Source organism: Epargyreus clarus, unplaced genomic scaffold (assembly GCF_041222505.1).
Source record: "Epargyreus clarus isolate Ecla_fem2 unplaced genomic scaffold, WU_Ecla_fem_2.2 ptg000021l, whole genome shotgun sequence".
NCBI classification, from domain to species: domain Eukaryota; kingdom Metazoa; phylum Arthropoda; class Insecta; order Lepidoptera; family Hesperiidae; genus Epargyreus; species Epargyreus clarus.
In genome coordinates this window covers 9068939-9087400 of record NW_027332228.1, presented here as the reverse complement: position 1 = coordinate 9087400, position 18462 = coordinate 9068939, and the positions used below count along the sequence as shown (strand labels likewise).

At 34.9% G+C, this 18462-nt stretch overlaps 1 protein-coding gene across 1 annotated transcript in view; it reads left to right on the top strand.

The window, feature by feature from the left end:
• The first annotated feature begins 11299 nt into the window (after positions 1 to 11299).
• The window catches only part of NGR-A23 (neuropeptide receptor A23), a 94747-nt gene continuing 87584 nt past the window's right edge, over positions 11300 to 18462 (top strand). The window contains exon 1 of the mRNA XM_073084242.1: positions 11300 to 11937. Coding sequence (XP_072940343.1) covers positions 11927 to 11937 — 11 coding nt within the window. The 5' untranslated portion in view covers positions 11300 to 11926. The remainder of the gene's footprint in view (positions 11938 to 18462) is intronic.

Sequence of the window (18462 nt, the reverse complement as noted above, 5' to 3'; positions counted from 1 at the left end):
TACATTTTCTGTATCAACTGCCAATTTTCGGGCTTGTCGGTGAAATCATTTAGCTATGAAAGAGCTTGTAACGAACGAATTTTATTGGAAGCAATAACAGATAATGCTGTTATAGAGTAAGTGATAAATTAAAACTGTCTAGTGTAAACTCATTATTCCTGAAAGACTATTTTATGTAATAAGCCATTCAATAACAACTCCATTATTTATTTTCTATGACAATACATTCTCTTTCTTTTCATATAGTTTCCCGCTACATTGCTAGTAGCAATTTGCTACTCACCAGCAATTAAATAGACTCTTATGAACATAAATTAACTAAAAAGTATTGTAATTAATGAAAACATACCCTTACACAATTGTCTAATGAAGTACACAAGTAATTTGAGATTTATCTACGACTTCAATTGTTTTTGTATATTAGGTACAGGCATAGTAGCTATTTTAGGAAACTTCTTAAATAAACTATATGTTATTCAAAATTCATAATTAAAAGATGGCATCAATATGACGTCATTTGTAAGGGCATTAAAACTACGAAAATTACAAAGCGCGAAGTCGTAAAATGGTAATACAAACATTTAAGACAACAGAAGATAAAATTAGCACAAACCGCTAGACACATGTTGCTTTATGCGATCCGCTATTTATTAGAACACGTAATTAACCAGTTAGTTGAATTGATTGCGTCCGCCGGTCAAGCATGGATTCTAAACATTTACTACTCAAATTGTTTTTGAAGTTCTTTTAGCGGGGTTGGGAAATAGATTGGAGTGTATTTTAAGGGACAGAAGATACATGAAGCAGTAACACAAATGTTAAGCGGGGGGCGAAGGTTGCGGACGCCATTGTATCACATAAATTATCTGCATTTGATTGTAACCAGCGCCATCTAGTTTCATATATGTAAATATGTTCGTTAATAAAGGTAATATTCGTTTTATATATGTCAGATCGCCGAGCCTCATTCAATCAATAATAAATTCGGAGCCGATGGATTTACAAGTCGACACGCCATCAACGTCAATTGTCAACTCACTCTCAAAAACGAAACAATAATCATAGTTCTTATAACAAAAAGGCGACACTTGCAACCCCATCCGGAGTTACCCGCTCCAAAAATATAGTCTACTAAAATAATTAGTAATGAAGTAATTTGAATAGAAAGCTATTTAAGCTTCAACTCAAAATTAACTAAAATTATTTGAAAATAATAGCTCGCGCCGTTTTATATAATATTGTTTTCCATTTTTTTAAGAAAATCAAACTGAATAGATTTTGCATTAAAGCATTCATTAAAATCATAAAATACTTTAAAAAGAGAGTAAGTTCTTATAAAAAAAGGCAATTTTAATATAGCCTTAAAAAGAAAACAAACAAAACATATAAAGCTGCAATTTTCGTTCCTTAACATTATGCCAATTCCTTGTGAACTTAAAAAGAGAAGATATTAGTTTTTGTGACATATTTTAAGAATGACATAAAAAATAACCAGCAACAATAACCTTTTGTTTGAAATATTCGAACTTAAGGCGACTCTACCTCAAAGAGTTTTATACCCTTTGTCATATAACGAATTAAATTTTATTATATTCATTAAAGCAGTACTGTATCTATAAAATGGTACATTAAGCACAGTATTACAATATAGAAAACGTTTAAATAAGTCTCAATAGCCTACTACGTTATTAAAACAACAATTATACTACAATGTTTGCCTCAAAAATTAAACAAACGTAAACAAACGGTTAATTCGCTACAATGTTCCCAGAGAAAGGTAAAATGGCTCAATACTTATATCAACCCAACTCAGTTGAAAATTAAATAATATGATTATTTACAAATGGATTTTAGGCTTACAGAATATTAAAACTGGAATAGGTAATGCTAATACTTTAAAGTTAATGGATTTGTTAATGAAAGTCAAACGAATGCATGATATTGTTTTGATTACTAATTATAATTTTACTCGTACAAATTATAAGTAGTACAGGGGTTAAATTTAATCCGATTTGATTGTACAATAATAAATTTCTTTGCTAACAAGTTAATGCAATAATAAAAGAATAAAATTAAATGTTATTATTAATAAACACAGCCTTGGCCAATTTTTTGGCAACTTATCACCAACACTTATTTTACCAACAACTTAATCATCAAAATTCTTTAAATTCATGTCAATTTGTGCCAAATACGTTATGACAGACACACATCATTGTTGGTAAGTAGAGGTTTACGTTGGCCACCGAAAATAGATTTATAAGCCCCCAAAATTCCAATATACCACGTAAACAATGTTTCTGATTCAATTTAAATTAAAAGGTTGATTCCAATGCAATGTTTTATCTTATATATAAAATTCTCGTGTCACAATGTTAGTTACCGTACTCCTCCGAAACGGGTTTACCGATTTTCACCAAATTTTATATGCATATTCAGTAGTTCTGAGAATCGGCTACTATCTATTTTTCATATCCCTAAATTATAAGGGTTGTTCACCCTTAACCTTTTTTTATTTATGTGGACACTACGTTTGCCGGATCGGCTAGTTTATGTATAATAAGTTAAAGTTCAGTAATTTATCTTAGTCTACTTTATTACATTTCTGAGATATTCTTAATAGAAAATGCTAATGTCGTTTAAGTGTATTAAGATTAAATATATCATAATGATACGCTCAAAGGAATATGTGAAGCACGACATATTTAAATGACGTTGAAGACGATGTGTTATGTCGTTTAGGCTATAAACCATAACAAAGTATAGGTCATTCATACATAAAATACGTACATGCATTCAAAAACATTACAGTCCTCGAGTATTCGGACAAAACGTAGTTGCCCAAATACCCACCGAGTTATGGCTACATTGTTCGGTACTGATACTAACTCAGATACGGATTGTCGATGGTCGAAAAATATTTCTGAAACTCAACCAGTTAAAATAATATTTACGACCCAGAAACAGAAAAGGAAACGAAACGTGGATTTATTGTGGCGATCCGGTAAAATACAAGGTCCAGTAAACAGAGTCACCCATTTGGTAAATTGATAAACAGACCAGTAAAATTACACCAGAAGCAATGGATTGAACATTGCAAACAATTTTACGTCCTTTTCCACCTTTCTTTCTTTTTTATCATATTTGTTCTTCAAACAATTAACTCTGGCCTACAACGTTACATGTCACATGTATTAAGGCACGTGTGTGTTGAAAAATCGTACGTGTTCTTATGTATTCACGTAAGAAGTTATACTTCTTTAACGTTATTAATATAAAAGAACCGAAAAAAGAAAAGAAAGAGGTGTTGGTACAGTAACTCCGTATTGTTGCATCCGTTAAAATGGCGTCAAACTTATATAGTCCAAGGTAGGTTCTAACCTTTTTTTTGTTTACGAGGGGGAAACCTTTAAAAGGTACCCGGTGCCGTGGGAGCGACACAGGGTTATGTGGGATTTTTATCGCACTAAAACCCCCCCGGTGGCCGTCCTCTACGTTGCCAAGAGGACTCCGGGATCTCCTACGGAACGCAACCGGAGTCCTCTGTACGCGTTTCCCCTTCGGGCTCCACCCAGGTGAGCTCCAGGACTCGCCACACCGTCTGGTGTTTACGACGGTATGCGACCACACACACCGCCGTCCTTCCCGGAGTTGCTTACCGGACGGCTCGACCTCCCAATCTTGCCGTCCGCAACCCCGGAAGCCCCCTTTTAGTCGCCTCTTACAACAGGCAGGGGATATTGTAGCCCTATTCTACTCCCGGGACAAGGTAGGTTCTAACCTAACCTAACATTACGCGGTCCCTTAATATGTGTAAAAATCTCTACATATTATTACGCTAACTTCATCCGAAGTTTACATTGTTTATATTGTGACGGTTTGCGTGCAACTTTGGTTTTATTCCTAAAAATGACTGTAAACAGATATTTTCAAAGTAAGTACAAGTAGAAATCTTGTACATTTGATAGCTTTCTTCTGTAATAGAGTCTAGGTACCACTACTCCATGACCATCGTCATCTTCTATAAATATTTTCTAAAAGATATCGCTGTATCACCTTGTATAAATTACGTTCTATGTAGTAATGTCAGATAAAGTATAAAAATACATATAGAGTATTGTATGGCAAGAAACGAGAATCATCAAAGAGACTGTAATGTGCTAACAATGATCGTATCTTTACCCTTAAACAACCTCATACAGTAAACCTCAAAGATAATACGAAAAGTCTGTTCAATGTTCTCGTTAAAGTTCGTAGAGTGTACACTGTAGAGCGCACATCAGAGTTAGGGCAACTTAAAGACATTCTTGTTTTGTGTCCTGAAACGCGTTGCGCAGACTAAATGGCTTTGTTCTTGTCCCAAAACTGTTAAAAGCAAAGACAAACTTTAGTTATAACAGGTTTAACATGAAGAGATGACAATATAACCAAGAGTACATCAAAACCTAGATAGTCTTTTTAGGGTTCCGTACAAAAGGGGTCTACAATTCTACATACAATAAACTGGTATTTTTCGATATTTTTGAACCGTTATAGGTAGTTCCAATTTTCATAAATTCACAATGTATGTACTTCAATGGCTGTTATAATAACAAATACTAGAAATAAAAAAATGGTAGTATGGAACCCTCCGGGTGCGGGTTCGACTTGCACTTGACCAATTTTTCATTCATTGTCAACCTTCTATTGGGCTATTGGTGGACATCGATCACCTCTCAGAATAGAAAGTTTAAAGTTATAAATCCATAACCCTGATCAAAAGCAAATTTGTATACTTTACACTCTTTAAGAACTATGTGGATAGTTGATTCATTATAAATTTTGTTAATTAATTAGGAACTCAAAACTTTTAAGGTTACCAACCTTAAAAGTTTTGACCTCATGAAAATTCCGTATTTAAATAGAATCCCGCCCAACGGATTCTTTAATCTGCATTAATGAGTTTAAAATTCCTTAAATTTCTTTATTCCTTAATGGATTTGATATAAGTTTCCTTATAGGTGCAATGGACTTACAGAACGACCCACCCATTTAGACACAGAAGATCTAAATTGTTTGAGTCGTGCCTGGGATTCGAACATTGGATCTATGGGTTCCAAACCGCTAGAATATCACTGCTTTTTATTACGTTTGCCAGAAATTAAACTTGGGACCTGCTTTATTGGAAGTATATTAATTATTTTTAGGACACGACTTACTATATTACTTACTAAATTATAGATTGTGATATTTTTATACTACTCACTCACTGTTAAAAGCTGCAAAAATAAATTCAGTACCAGAAGACATTCATTACTTAGTCCGGTAATGAACTTAAACTTTAATCAACTTTACTTAGCAACGTTACTTAACTTTAACCAACTTTGCGCGGAATAAATTGCTTCCTTATCGATTTCAACTTAAATTCTCATTACCAAAGTACTTAATATGTAGGTCAAGTTAAAAATAGCGGGAATCGTGTCTGTTGCAATATTTTAAACTATTGTTTATTTTTTATATGATGGAAGCAGGCAGGCATATTTTACCTGATGTAACGTGAACATCTGTCACAAAATTCACGCCTAAACTTTATCATACATTTTCTGTAGCGTCTGTACATTTCGGACAAAAATGTATAAAACATTTTGTCCGACATATTTTTGTCACAATAGCTGACACTATACTGGCATCCCACGGTCTGTGATGTTACGCACGGACCAGCCCGTACTGACGCATCGTGGATAGAGTATCGGTAGCGTGGGCGAGTCCGTATCCGCCGTGAGTCGGTATTAAAGGTGCATTGCGACTTCTCATGGCGGTTTCCCACACTCCGTGATTCAATGGATTGATGCATGGACCGGCCTGGCAGATATGCATGGACCACGAAAGCTCTTCTAAGTATGTTTAAGGATCTGACGATCTTGAGATCACAAGCCGTTCTATGATTCTAAAATGCAAAGTGATGACAATTTATATTAAAAAAAATAAGTCAACGACACACATACGATAATATGATCGCCTAGTCCAGGACTCCTGAAAATAATATACATAGAATAAAAATAATTCCATACGATGTTTAATAAGAGAACATTCAAAAAAAAAAATTTTAACAAAAAAATAAAACCGACTTCTATGTCACTACAAAGTAAAAAATAATTGAAATAAATGTTGGTTTAGTACATATTTCTGAAGTCGGCGCTCAATATATTTCGTTTGATAACAGCGTAAACAGCGTGTCCAATATGAGCGCCGACTTCAGAAATATGTACTAAACCAACATTTATTTCAATTATTTTTTACTTTGTAGTGACATCGAAGTCGGTTTTATTTTTTTGTTAAAATTTTTTTTTTCACCCTTTTTAGTGATGATATGCTGACGTTTGTATTAATATTATGTAAAATTGTATAAAGGTGATCATGAATAAAGGTAAGGTCTGAATTCATACGGATTGGACCCACCCGCTCGCAGGGCGCTGCCGCGCCCTTCTCGCTTAGTTTTATATTGTCTTATATGTTCCAACCTAACCTAACCAATTCAATACGAAACACTATAGGCGAGGCTTTATGAGATACTAATTATTGGCTAGGTTAGGTAGGAACAGATAAGTAAATAAATCAAACTAGGTGGTAAAACTCTGCGAGTGAACCGGTCCAATTTACCTTAATTCAATAGTTAAGAAAAGAAAAAGGAGTTGAAGGTCAAATTTTTCATCATATGTCTCTGTCTAGCAACTTCATTACAACAAATGTATATTCTATATACTTTACATGGGAGGCACATCTGCATCATCAGGATTGAAGAATTGAAGGTCATATCTTCCATCATATGTCTCTACTCATGACCTCATCATATATTCGTAAGCTCCAAATGCCTAACTTGTATGGTTGAGGCAGGAGGCACCTCTGCATTATCAGAGTTGAAGAGTAGAAGGTCAAATTTTCCATCATATATCTCTACCTATCAACCTTATTGAATATTCATAAGCATCAAATGGCTAACTTGTATGGTTGAGGCAGGAGGCACCGCTGCATTATCAGAGTTGAAGAGTAGAAGGTCAAATTTTCCATCGTATATCTCAACTTAACGATTTTATTAAATATTCTTAAGTTCCAAATGCCTAACTTCTGTGATTGAGGCAGGAGGCACTTCTGCATTACCAGGGTTGAAGAGTTGAAGGTCAAATTTTCCATCATATCATGTTAACCTAGATACCCAATGTTCATTTTAAGTTTCATGAGAATTGAGTGGGCAGAAGGTAAGTTGTCATAAAATATGTAAAAAGCAGGAGTAGTGATCATGAGTTCCACCCCATAACTTAAATTCTAATCATCAGAGCATACTAATGTTAAGGTAGAAAAGTACCGCAACGAAACTCCCTTTCATATGAAAAAAAGAAAATTAAAATTGGTTAAGAAATACTCGACTTATTCAAGTTTATATGAAATCGGGTTTTTCCAATTTTCCGGGAAAACTGGCGGAAATTTTCAAATTTCCTCGAAATGGGACCCCCTGTGAAACTAGCCGCATATAATGGTGTATGAATCATATCGATCGGTCGCGGCATCGCGAAAAAATCGCCGAACAAACATAAAAAAAAAATATATATATACGGTCGAATTGAGTAACCTCCTCCTTTTTCGAAGTCGGTTAATAAAATGAATCATATCAATTGTTCATTCAACCAAATTTTCAATATTTCCACAGTTAGGAATAAATTGGAGTACCCACGAGAAAAAAGGAAATAAAAGTGACTCTTTGTTTTGTGTAATACTTGAATAACGAAGGTCGATATATTAAAATGTGTTAGTAATAGATTTTCGCCTTTTCTATTTGGATTTATTCGAGTAATTCTGCCTTATCACTGTTTTTTTTATAGACGGGGATACTTTATGAAGGTGGTAGAGCCCATTGTGGTGCAACTCCAGCGGCACCACCGCCACATCTTTTTTTTCCTAATAACAGCAGCGCCTAAGCTGATGTGTTCTAGTTTCAAGGGTGTGGTAAAGAAGACATAATTTTCCGAGGCGTTTCAGCTTAGTCCTCATGGGTAGCACCGCATCTGAGGCCGATCTCAGATAGGGATATCTAATCCTATCTGGGGTTGATTACAGATGTCCATGGGCAGCAGTAGCCACTTACTATCACGTAGACTGCATGCTCGTCTGCTATTACTATATTATAAGAAAAAAAACTTACAAATTGACAACGGAATCTATTTGAAATTCTTACTGCATTAAAAGCTCTTCGTAGCCTCAACACTATTTGAAAGACTCCGGGATCTCCAACGAAATCATCTTAGCGCGATTCTCCTTTCAGGCTCTGCCCAAGAAGTATTCTCAACTCACGACTCCAGATGATTACAATACCTCGAGAGATACTGTAGCATTACTACGGGCTACGGAGATAAAGAAGAAAATGAGTAATATATATATATTCTTTATATATATATATTTCTTATGTGCGTGTGTATGTCACTGAACTCCTCCTAAACGACTGGACTGATTTTGATGAAATTTGTTGTGTGTGTTCAAGGGGACTTGAGAATGGTTTACATTCACAATTTAGTCCGTGGGAAAAAGTTTATTTTTTTAATTATTAATTGGTAAGTAGTTATAGAATCGGAAACTATGCATTTGATCAAGTGATGATCTTTAGCAAAGTTGTTGTTCAAGAGCCCACGAGGGTTTGGAAGTTGGTAAGACCAATTTTCGACAGATAGCACCACTGTCATTCCAATGCAGGTACAATTTTTCCGTTTTATGTATGTCATTATATTTTATTAAAATGCGGGCGAAGCCGCGGACACCACTAGTTCTATATAAGTATATCAACTACGTTTTAATCTTGGCTCCTCGAAATTATATAAAAATCTACGATTACGCAATAACGAATACAAATGAAAGCACATAAACCAATCGAGTATGGTTACGAATACTAATACTGTTCACAACAGCTGTAAAATTTTGGAAAATGTATGACCAGCGGCGACATATTTTATCACCATTAATTGCTAAACCGGCAACATTACGTAACTAGTGCTAAAATGCCAGTATACTCGTAATTTAGACGTGTTTACAATCTATTACTAGATCTAATTTTATGTGCCTATTCACACGTACAACCACGTACGAAAGCGGCAAAATGTAGGCAAACTGTAGGTACGTTGTGAAGTGTCCCTGTAGTTCCGGGACTAGAATAGGGCTACGGCATCCCCTGCCTGTCGTAAGAGGCGACTAAAAGGGGGCTTCCGGGGTTGCCGGCGGCGAGAGTGGGAGCTCGAACCGTCCGGAGAGCAACCCCGGACGGCGGCATGTGTGGTCGCATGCCGTCGTAAACACCAGATGTGCGGGAGGAGCGTAAAGTGCTCCCCCCAGGGCAGAGCCCGGCTGGGCATCGCGCTCGGAGGACTCCGGTTGTGTTCTATTGGAGATCCTGGAGTTCTCCACCAAGCGCTGAGGACGGCCACCGGGGGGGTTTTAGTGCGGTAAAAATCCCACATAACCCGGCATAGCTCCCACGTCGTCGGGTACCTTTTGAAGGATTCCCCCTCGAAAACAAAAAAAAAAGTACGTTGTGTAGTATATCGTGGTAAAGTATAGCGTAGCTGGCCTCTCATACTGCACGGTATCATCGTAGTTGCATTAGTGCGATGTGGACAATATCGTCCACAATGTCGAAATTGACGAAAAAATTGCGCACGTCCACGAACGTGCTTGTGGTACACGTGAATATATGTATCTTATACAGTCACTGAGTATATCTATCTTATACAGTCAGCTCCAAAAGTAGATGGACAGATTAAGGTTTCAAAATACCTATGCACCCAAGCATTCATAAGTAACTAAACACAACTAGCATCATAATTAGAAGAACGGATAAAGTTTAAAAAGATGAACACTACATTCGCAAAAGTAGCTTAACAACGTCATATCATATTATTGATTTTTGCACATATCGGTGTTGAGCTACTTTTGACGTTTTAGCGTTCATCTAATTTTGACGCTTTACGATGTTCATCTAATTATGATACTATGGGTTTTCAGCTATTTATAAACGCTTGGGTGTATAGTAATTTTTAAAATTTGATCTGCTCATTTACTTCTGGAGTTGACTGTACATCTGTTTCGGAAATTGGATATGGGCATTGATTTAGTAATAAAGGTCTGGTTGATATCCTTTGTCTTGTTTACCTACATGTCGTTTCCGGGCGACCCTAAGTGCTCCCGCGGGAACGGTCCTTAGGTTGCGCGTGATTGATCGCGAAAACCCACAAATGTGTCACTACACATATGCTATAGTATTTTCACTATAGTAGCTGTTGATGTCGTGGCGTATCCTCACTCACCATACTGGTCTCACGCGCAAAAGGTTTAGGGCTCGATACCCGATTAGCCATCTAAAAGAGGAATTTAAGTATCTATTTGAGCTTAGTTTATATTCGTCTTTGAACCACCACATCTTACGTTAGAACTCACCACTTTAACACTCACACTTTAGAACTTGAATATAGAAAGTATTATAACATTGGTTAATCATCATTTAACTAGGTAGAGTGGAATGTGACGTTGGGGATGCTTCATACTCTGGCTATCTTCTTGAAAAATCTACTATTCATAATGGAATGTTATATACAAAGGGTATAAATAGATAACATGGTCTTTATTACAAATAAGTTTCAATTAATTGATATTATTGGAAATGCCTAGTTTATAAGAAGTGGCGAAAGATATTCATAAATGATTAAAACTGACCTTACGTTTTCCGTCAAACTGTATACAAAATATTTGTACACAACTTAGTAATATTTTAACAGCCATTATTAAACAAACAAGCAGTAATGGCGGTTTACTTTAATGTTTACTTTGAGGCGTACCTTCTGTGTATAAATCAATGACACGATAGAGTTATACGTAATGTGAGTAAGAGAGAAATTTTATTTTCATGACTCAAAATGCTATCGCGATAGATTTATATCAATTAAATTAAATTTAATCGAAATTGTATATGTCTACTACACTTCTAGTTCTACTACTCAAAAATTAAAGTAAGTAAGTAATTAATTTTCCATACTTTTAATAGAGCAAAATTACTATCTGGTAGCCCCAGAAGGTGGGGGTTATAAAAAATCTGCATGTGCATATTGTTCACTATTTACGTCTAACTAGCTGTATTTATGCAACGCCCGTTCCCACTTAATCTACACGGTCGTAATCAAACCGACTATGTGCAGTGTTGACACATGAATAACCTTTTCATGGGCTCTCATCAAGGGTGGAAGCCCATGCCTCCGAGCGACAGCGCGCATTCGTCGCCGAACCAGCGTCGCGACGTTACGCCTCTAACGTCTCCAGAGGAAACTTTCCCCCGCTTTTCCGACCGGCGCGCGGAATTTTACAAACATTTCCAACTTATTAAAATACTTTTTAGACTAATTAATCAATCTCATAATTAGCATTAATTTAAATTCTAGAACATAAGCGTAGCTATAAAGTTTTAAACTGTAGTTCACGGACCTGACATAAACAAACAACTTCAGTTTACATAATATTACAGTGTTTTATGTGTCGTATTAGTGACAAAATGTATGTCGAGTGAAAGCCTAGTGTAAACAATTAGTGACATTGATTGAGTTAAGCAAAGACTAAATAGGGGCAGAGTCTCGCGCATTTTTCGTATTCTCCGAAGTGAAGTGATAAAAACCAATACTGAAGTTTGCTGAAGTAATCTATATAACACGGCAAGGTTGAAAAATCATTTACTGCCCAATGTCAACTTTGGGAGCGGGGACAAGCGTGCTAATCGGTTTGCAAACATGCTGTAAGGCAGCGCGGAGCTATGTGTCCGTTGTATGCGATTTCTGTTAGCACAGTGCTTCAAGGAGGCCTTTGAAGAACAAAGGAGTCTTATCATCCACAATAATAATCTCCGCATCCGGAGATCTCTGCGATGGATACCAGGCAAGTTTTTTCATTGATTTATTGACGCATTCATCGACGTTTTTACGAGTAAATATTAAACGAATCTGACGTAAACAAGCCGACTGGGGTTTTCAATATAAATATGTATTGGAGAAGCTATTAAAAGTTTTGACGAATGCTAACACTGGCCCTGTCTGTGGTAATTGTATATGTTTACTTTATTTCAATTATAAAACTATGTAGTGTAACTCTATATGTGAATTATAAACTTTCTTCATTTACTGAAATCCATTCCATTATTTAAGTAATTGGTTTCAAATAATCAATCACTTGCATAATGGAATGTCAATTAATCCTATCTTTTTGTCAATAGCTGAAATTGATTCAAACTGCTGAAATTATAAACGTTGAAAGTATGTATGTAATAAATAAGTCATACGAGTAGTTCCAATTAAAAACTATATCGATTATCTACTTAAACGGCTATTATAAAATCAATTACACAAATAACCAGTCAAAAGCTTTTACATAGTGATACTATAAAAATAGCTATCAAAAATGTTGACTGCTAAAAGAAATAGAGTATCTACGACAATTGGTTACATATATAATATGTTTTAGAATAAACACGTGAGTATTTACTTTTCTTATTCGCTGCCAATATCTACAATCAATGCACATGTGACTCAGTTACGTACTACAATAGAATTTTGTTGCGTTAAATATAATTTTTTCGATATAAATATTCCTATTACAGTTCGGACGCTAAATATAATTGTTTTGTAAGTGCCGTGTGATGTTATTTAATACTCAATTTATCTAAATGTTGCCTACAAAACCTCGAAATTTGATAATATCTTGTATGCAGAAATTATCAAATGTTAATCCTAGATAGATACATTGATTATATCAATAACATGAGTAAGGATTCATTTAGCTTGTCGGAAACGAAAGTGGCCGACAAAAAGTATTCTCCTTTAAAAAGTATATTGATGTATTATATCAACGGTAACACAGCCGCTCAGACAAAAGGCATGCCAGTCAGAATATTATTTAGAAATATATGATATTTCCTCCCATTACCCGTGTCTGATATTACATATCTGTAGATAGAAGGCCCTAAATATCATATGAAATCTACAAAGCATATAGTAATCTCCAATAGAATGGAATGGTTGCGAATCAGTGTAGGTAATATATTTCATTTATTTCAGCATTCGAATACTTCATTCTGGATTTACGAAACTCACGTTACGAAACAGATTGTTGTAAATCAGGATAGCCATAATATATTGTTAGTGTGCAATGGCAAAACTAGTGATAACGTGTAGACAGAATTAGCCAGTTTTTAAGAAAGTAGTTATGATAATAACAGTGTAGCTTAATAACAGTAGTTTAGTCAATTGTTGGATAAAAGTTTTCTTTTGTTGGTTAGACAATCGGACTGAAATAATCTGAAAGTTGGCATAACCATATGGTTAAATCGGAAGGTTAGGTATAGGTACTATCAGACCTATTTCTAGCGTGTAGCATTTATTGTGTTATGGTGGTAGATTGTGGATGTCGGCTGACTGGAGAAATGTATTCGCCTCATATGTATGAGGCGAATACATTTTTCAGGAGCGCATCTATGATGGGCGGCAAGTAGAACACATGTTCTGTATAGAGCTGGTTACAGAAGCTCATGGAAGGTAGTGACTTCTTACTTTGTCGGCCACCGGATACTTGATTGCACCTTAATCTTGTAAAAAATTGACAATTCGACTTCGCCACCATCATCCAATGCCACCACGTAAGGGCACTAATCTGCTAGAATAAGAATAGCTTAGCCTTGAATTTCACATCCTGGTGAAGTGTGAATTGAAATATTTCACATAACTTCTAAGAGCTGAATATAAGTTTTTCTTCATCATTAAATCATTTCCAATACCTTTTGAAGCGATAAATCATTAAAATACGTTCATAATTTCAAAATAATTGAAGGGATGAATATAATTCGAATCTTCAACCGACAGTTTGACAGGTCATAATTCATATACTTAGGCTATTATTCCTTTTGTGCTGCCCGCAGCGCTTATTCGCTCATGAATCAAGGAAGTTGCCGCTTTCAAAACTACGACATTGCTTAACTTGACGGATCGTTCCCACTTTCAGTGCCTTGCACTTCATTGAGTAGACTGTATCATTAATGTAACAAATAGATGTAGCTGGTAATTGTGTTTGTGATAAGAATTAAGTTTTACCCCAATTATGTCGCTTCCAAAACTAGTTTGAATTGTAGGTGTAAGGTATACAAACTATTTTTTCGTTCTTTAGGCTTTAATTTTTATAATATTTCTATTTTTAAGTTTTATTTTTTTATGAAATTGCATCACGGTATTCGCACTATAATTTGAACGAGTAAGGTTGATACGTAGATTACACGAGCCTACATATAATTACTGTTATATGTAGGAAGGCAATACAGGAGAAAGGCATTTCTTTATTTTAATTTTCTCAATGCATATATTTTAAATACGAATCTATTTTGTGAAAACGTTAACCGCTTATGGTACAGATACTTTTGAAATGTAATAACGATATACCTACTAACGGAAGGGCAAACCGAGAATTTAGCTTTCGTAACAGAGCTTGGTATGGAAACTCTAAAAATTTTAAAAAGTTTTCTTTCAGAACTGGAACAGCGGTTGTAAGAACTTTAATTAATCAGAGGCCGTGGTTTAGGAAGTTTGAAATACAGTAGACATAGCATGAAATGGGTAGAACTTCACTCGTACTGAACTCTAAAGTTATTAAGATAAACATTTAATCTTACTAAGTACTTTATACTTTCGTTCTACTTTGTTTAAGTAGGACAAACAATAAGTGAAAACTTATTTAGCGGTATACATTTAAAAGAAGCATGCATCGTATTTATATAGCGTACTATTAAAAAAATCAACTATTAACTATTATTATTTTACTTTTTGCAGCATTGCAATAATAGATAGTAGATATAGTCCGCGCCAAACTTCTAGTCCGCTCTGAAGTTGTTGCGAGCAGGTGTATTCATACAATTTGCTATGGCGATGCGATTCATTTCTATATTGAGAGCGGACTATACCTGTATCATTTTCTTCTAAAAATTTTGTTTCTCCACTGTATAGTCGGCGATGTGATCGCAGCATTACAATTATTAAGATTACCTAAGGTTAATTAGGTTGCCATTGAAGAAAATGATTTGTTTAATTTAATTTCAACAGTCAATGTATCAGTAGTAATAGAATAAAACTATTTCTTGATCCAATTTACAATTTTTATTATTCCTGCGAAAAAAAAAACAACTCAAACGTCAAGAGCATTCTTTTTCTTTTTTATGCTAACTCATACAATCATACTAGCCAATGACTATATAAATGAGCACCTATTATTATAAAAATAACACATCATGAAAATAACGTTAAATAATTAATAAAAATAATATGTACTATAATTAGATAATTCGAAAGTTGTTCTAACGGTATTCCAAATTCAAACATTTTATAAGTGACTAATTCGAAACTATTAAACTACTCGTATTTTTGAATAAGATGCGTTAAAGAAAATTGTTCCGAACAATAATATTGTGTTCTAAACATTACATTGGTTCAATTTATTTTGTTTGCAGCTCATATAAAATGTTAAAGCTAATACTGTAACACTAAAACAATATTAAAATAAGTTTGTTTTCTTGAAATTTTCCCACAAATAATACTTTGAATTCTTAGTACGTATGTTGATTTATATTTGCGATAGAGGTACGTAAGTACGAGTACTCGTATACACGTTTGCTTTATAATCTGTCATTTATGTAGATTTTCGTCACTATGCTCATGCTTGGTTGCATTTCTTTTTTATGTTCTAGAACTAGACTTCTAATTTACTTCTCTTTACAATTTTAGCATACCCACCATAGATTAGTAAAGATACTACGCCGCCTTGAAATTGAATGAAGCCACAAACGGCTTATTTTAGTAAGTTCTTTTTTTGAATTCTTGACAAATAAAACATTTTTAGAGAAAATTTACGAATAAATAACTAATACTGCGTAATTTACGTAATAAATAAATAATTATTTCAAATATTTTAGCATTATTTTAGGGATATTTTAGCACGGAGACGTGGCAAAACTTTTTTACGCAACTATTTCAATTCTCAAAACTGGGTACATTTTCTTGTTAGGAGTGAGTAATCTTTACTAATCTATGATACCCACTCCATATTTTTGAACTGCCCATTGGGTCTCCGACAAACCTTTACGACCGATATTGAATGTTAAAACCGGGAGTAAAATTTAGCCACCAGACATGAAACTACGACCTACGTCGAACTAACATTGTTTAACTTTCACGTCCGTTATGACGTACATAAGCCACAGCGCACTTCCTTACGTTATTGCTGCCCAACTCGTGTTATTCCCCTGTGAGACGTAACACAGGCTTGTGTTCATTGTTCACACGTGGACTGAGCAAGAGTCAACATTTTGCTTTTACTCTTGCCTGTTATATCCAAGATCACAAGCGAAATTACAGACTTATCACGAAAATTATAGTCGCAGTGTTCTGCAATAGACCTTGCTCGTGCATAACTAATTAAGGACGTATACAGGGTGTCCCGTTTATAAACACTACATCATCAAATTTGTACACGCAGTTAATGAAAGATGACGAAGAGGGCTGATTTTGTCAAAAAATATAAAACAATTAATAGAGCAAAAACGGTGACACTTTTACTAAGGTGTTTTTTTCTCTGTGAGGTCAGACCCTAACCTATATTCTCCCCAACTTACGGGACACCCTGTATAAATGATGGTATGGAACCGCTGCTACTTATCTCCTAGATTTAGCTCCTCATTGTTTCTACGACGATTGGTGCTATTTCAGACCATTAGCGCACATAAATAGTTATATATGTAATAAATTATTGTATTTTGCCAATTTATGTTGCTAGGATTTTGAAATGAATCCACGTGCACATTTTAATAAACTTTAACATGCGTAATTGATTTAACTTAATAATGTGTTAATACTACAAGTTTTTTTCTGCTTCTAAAGCAAATCTATCAATACTGCCATTTTATATTGTAAGAGAACTGTAATTGCCATAACTGATTTCAAATTGCACCTGTGACTTCGCATACAAAAATATTTCAATATATTGAAAATATACGATATAATATCAAATATGTTTTTCTTAATCTAAAGGTTCAAAATTGAATTACAAGAATTGCATATCTTGTTAAAATTCAAATGGTTTCTATTAAAATTAATTCTTATAAAATTCTTACAGAAGTTTATTTAGTTACCGCTTCGGAGCGTCGTTTCGATTAGTCGCATGTGTAAAGGTTCTGACAAAATGTGTCAAAAAATTCGCACTTTTGTAAGTTTTTTTTTTATAATATAGGAGTAGCAGACGAGCATGCAGTCCACCTAATGGCAAGTGGCTACCGCCGCCCACGGACATCTGTAATCAACCCCAGATAGGATTCGATATTCCTACCTGAGGTCGGCCACAGATGCGCCGCTACCCCTAAGGACTAAGCTGGAATGCCTCGGAAAAGTATGTCTCCCTTACCACACCCTTCAAAACAAAACACAGCAGCGCGTAATACTGCTGTTATTAGGCGGAAATAGGTGTGGCGGTGGTGCCGCCGGAGTCGAACCACAAAGAGTTCTACCACCTTCAAAAACTAAAAGCAAACGAGCTTGCAATCCATCCGATGAGAAGTAGTCACTGCCGCTCATGGACATCTGTGACCAACTTTACAAAGAATAGGTTGTATCTGAAGTCGATCACAGATTGCCACTTTGGATTATTAGGATGGTCGCCTCACATGTAAGTCAGCCGCATCCACACCCACGACATTAAAAAGCAAGACTACTTTATAATAAAAATAGTTGTTGTGATGCTACTGTCCCAGTCGAAGCGCATAGTCTAACTTTTTACATTTCGTCGGTCGGTGTTATTATATCCAATCATGTATAATAGTGAGTCCAATTACCTATTTATCAGTAAATATACCTTTATTACTTTTCACGCGGTTATTATGTAATCTAATGCCGCTATCATAAAATAAAAACTTCCATTTATTTCGGAAATGAGCACTATATCTAACCATTGCCGTCCTAATGGCTTCAGTTAGGGTTGCCATTCATATGTAATTCCTCGGATATAAACTAGTTTAAAAGAAATCGTTTGAAAGGGGTTTTTAGAAGTATCCTCTTTGTTTTCTTTTGTTTCAGTAATGTCTGCATTATATGAAACACAAGTCATAATATACTACAAGTACAAGTAACAATTTTAAAAAGTATCGTTAGTCTAAAATAGTGTAATCTAATTTTATTTTGTAATGCCGTTGTTTAAGCTGATTTTGTCTTTTTTTTTCCAACATGACACACAAACAAATTGTTTATATGAATAAATGAAAGATATATTAAAGTAAAAATAATATTTTCAAGATCCGACTAAATAATCCATTAAATCCAAATATCTGGAACTTTTAAATTTTTGTCCGGCATTGACACCTTGATTGATGGCAACCCTATT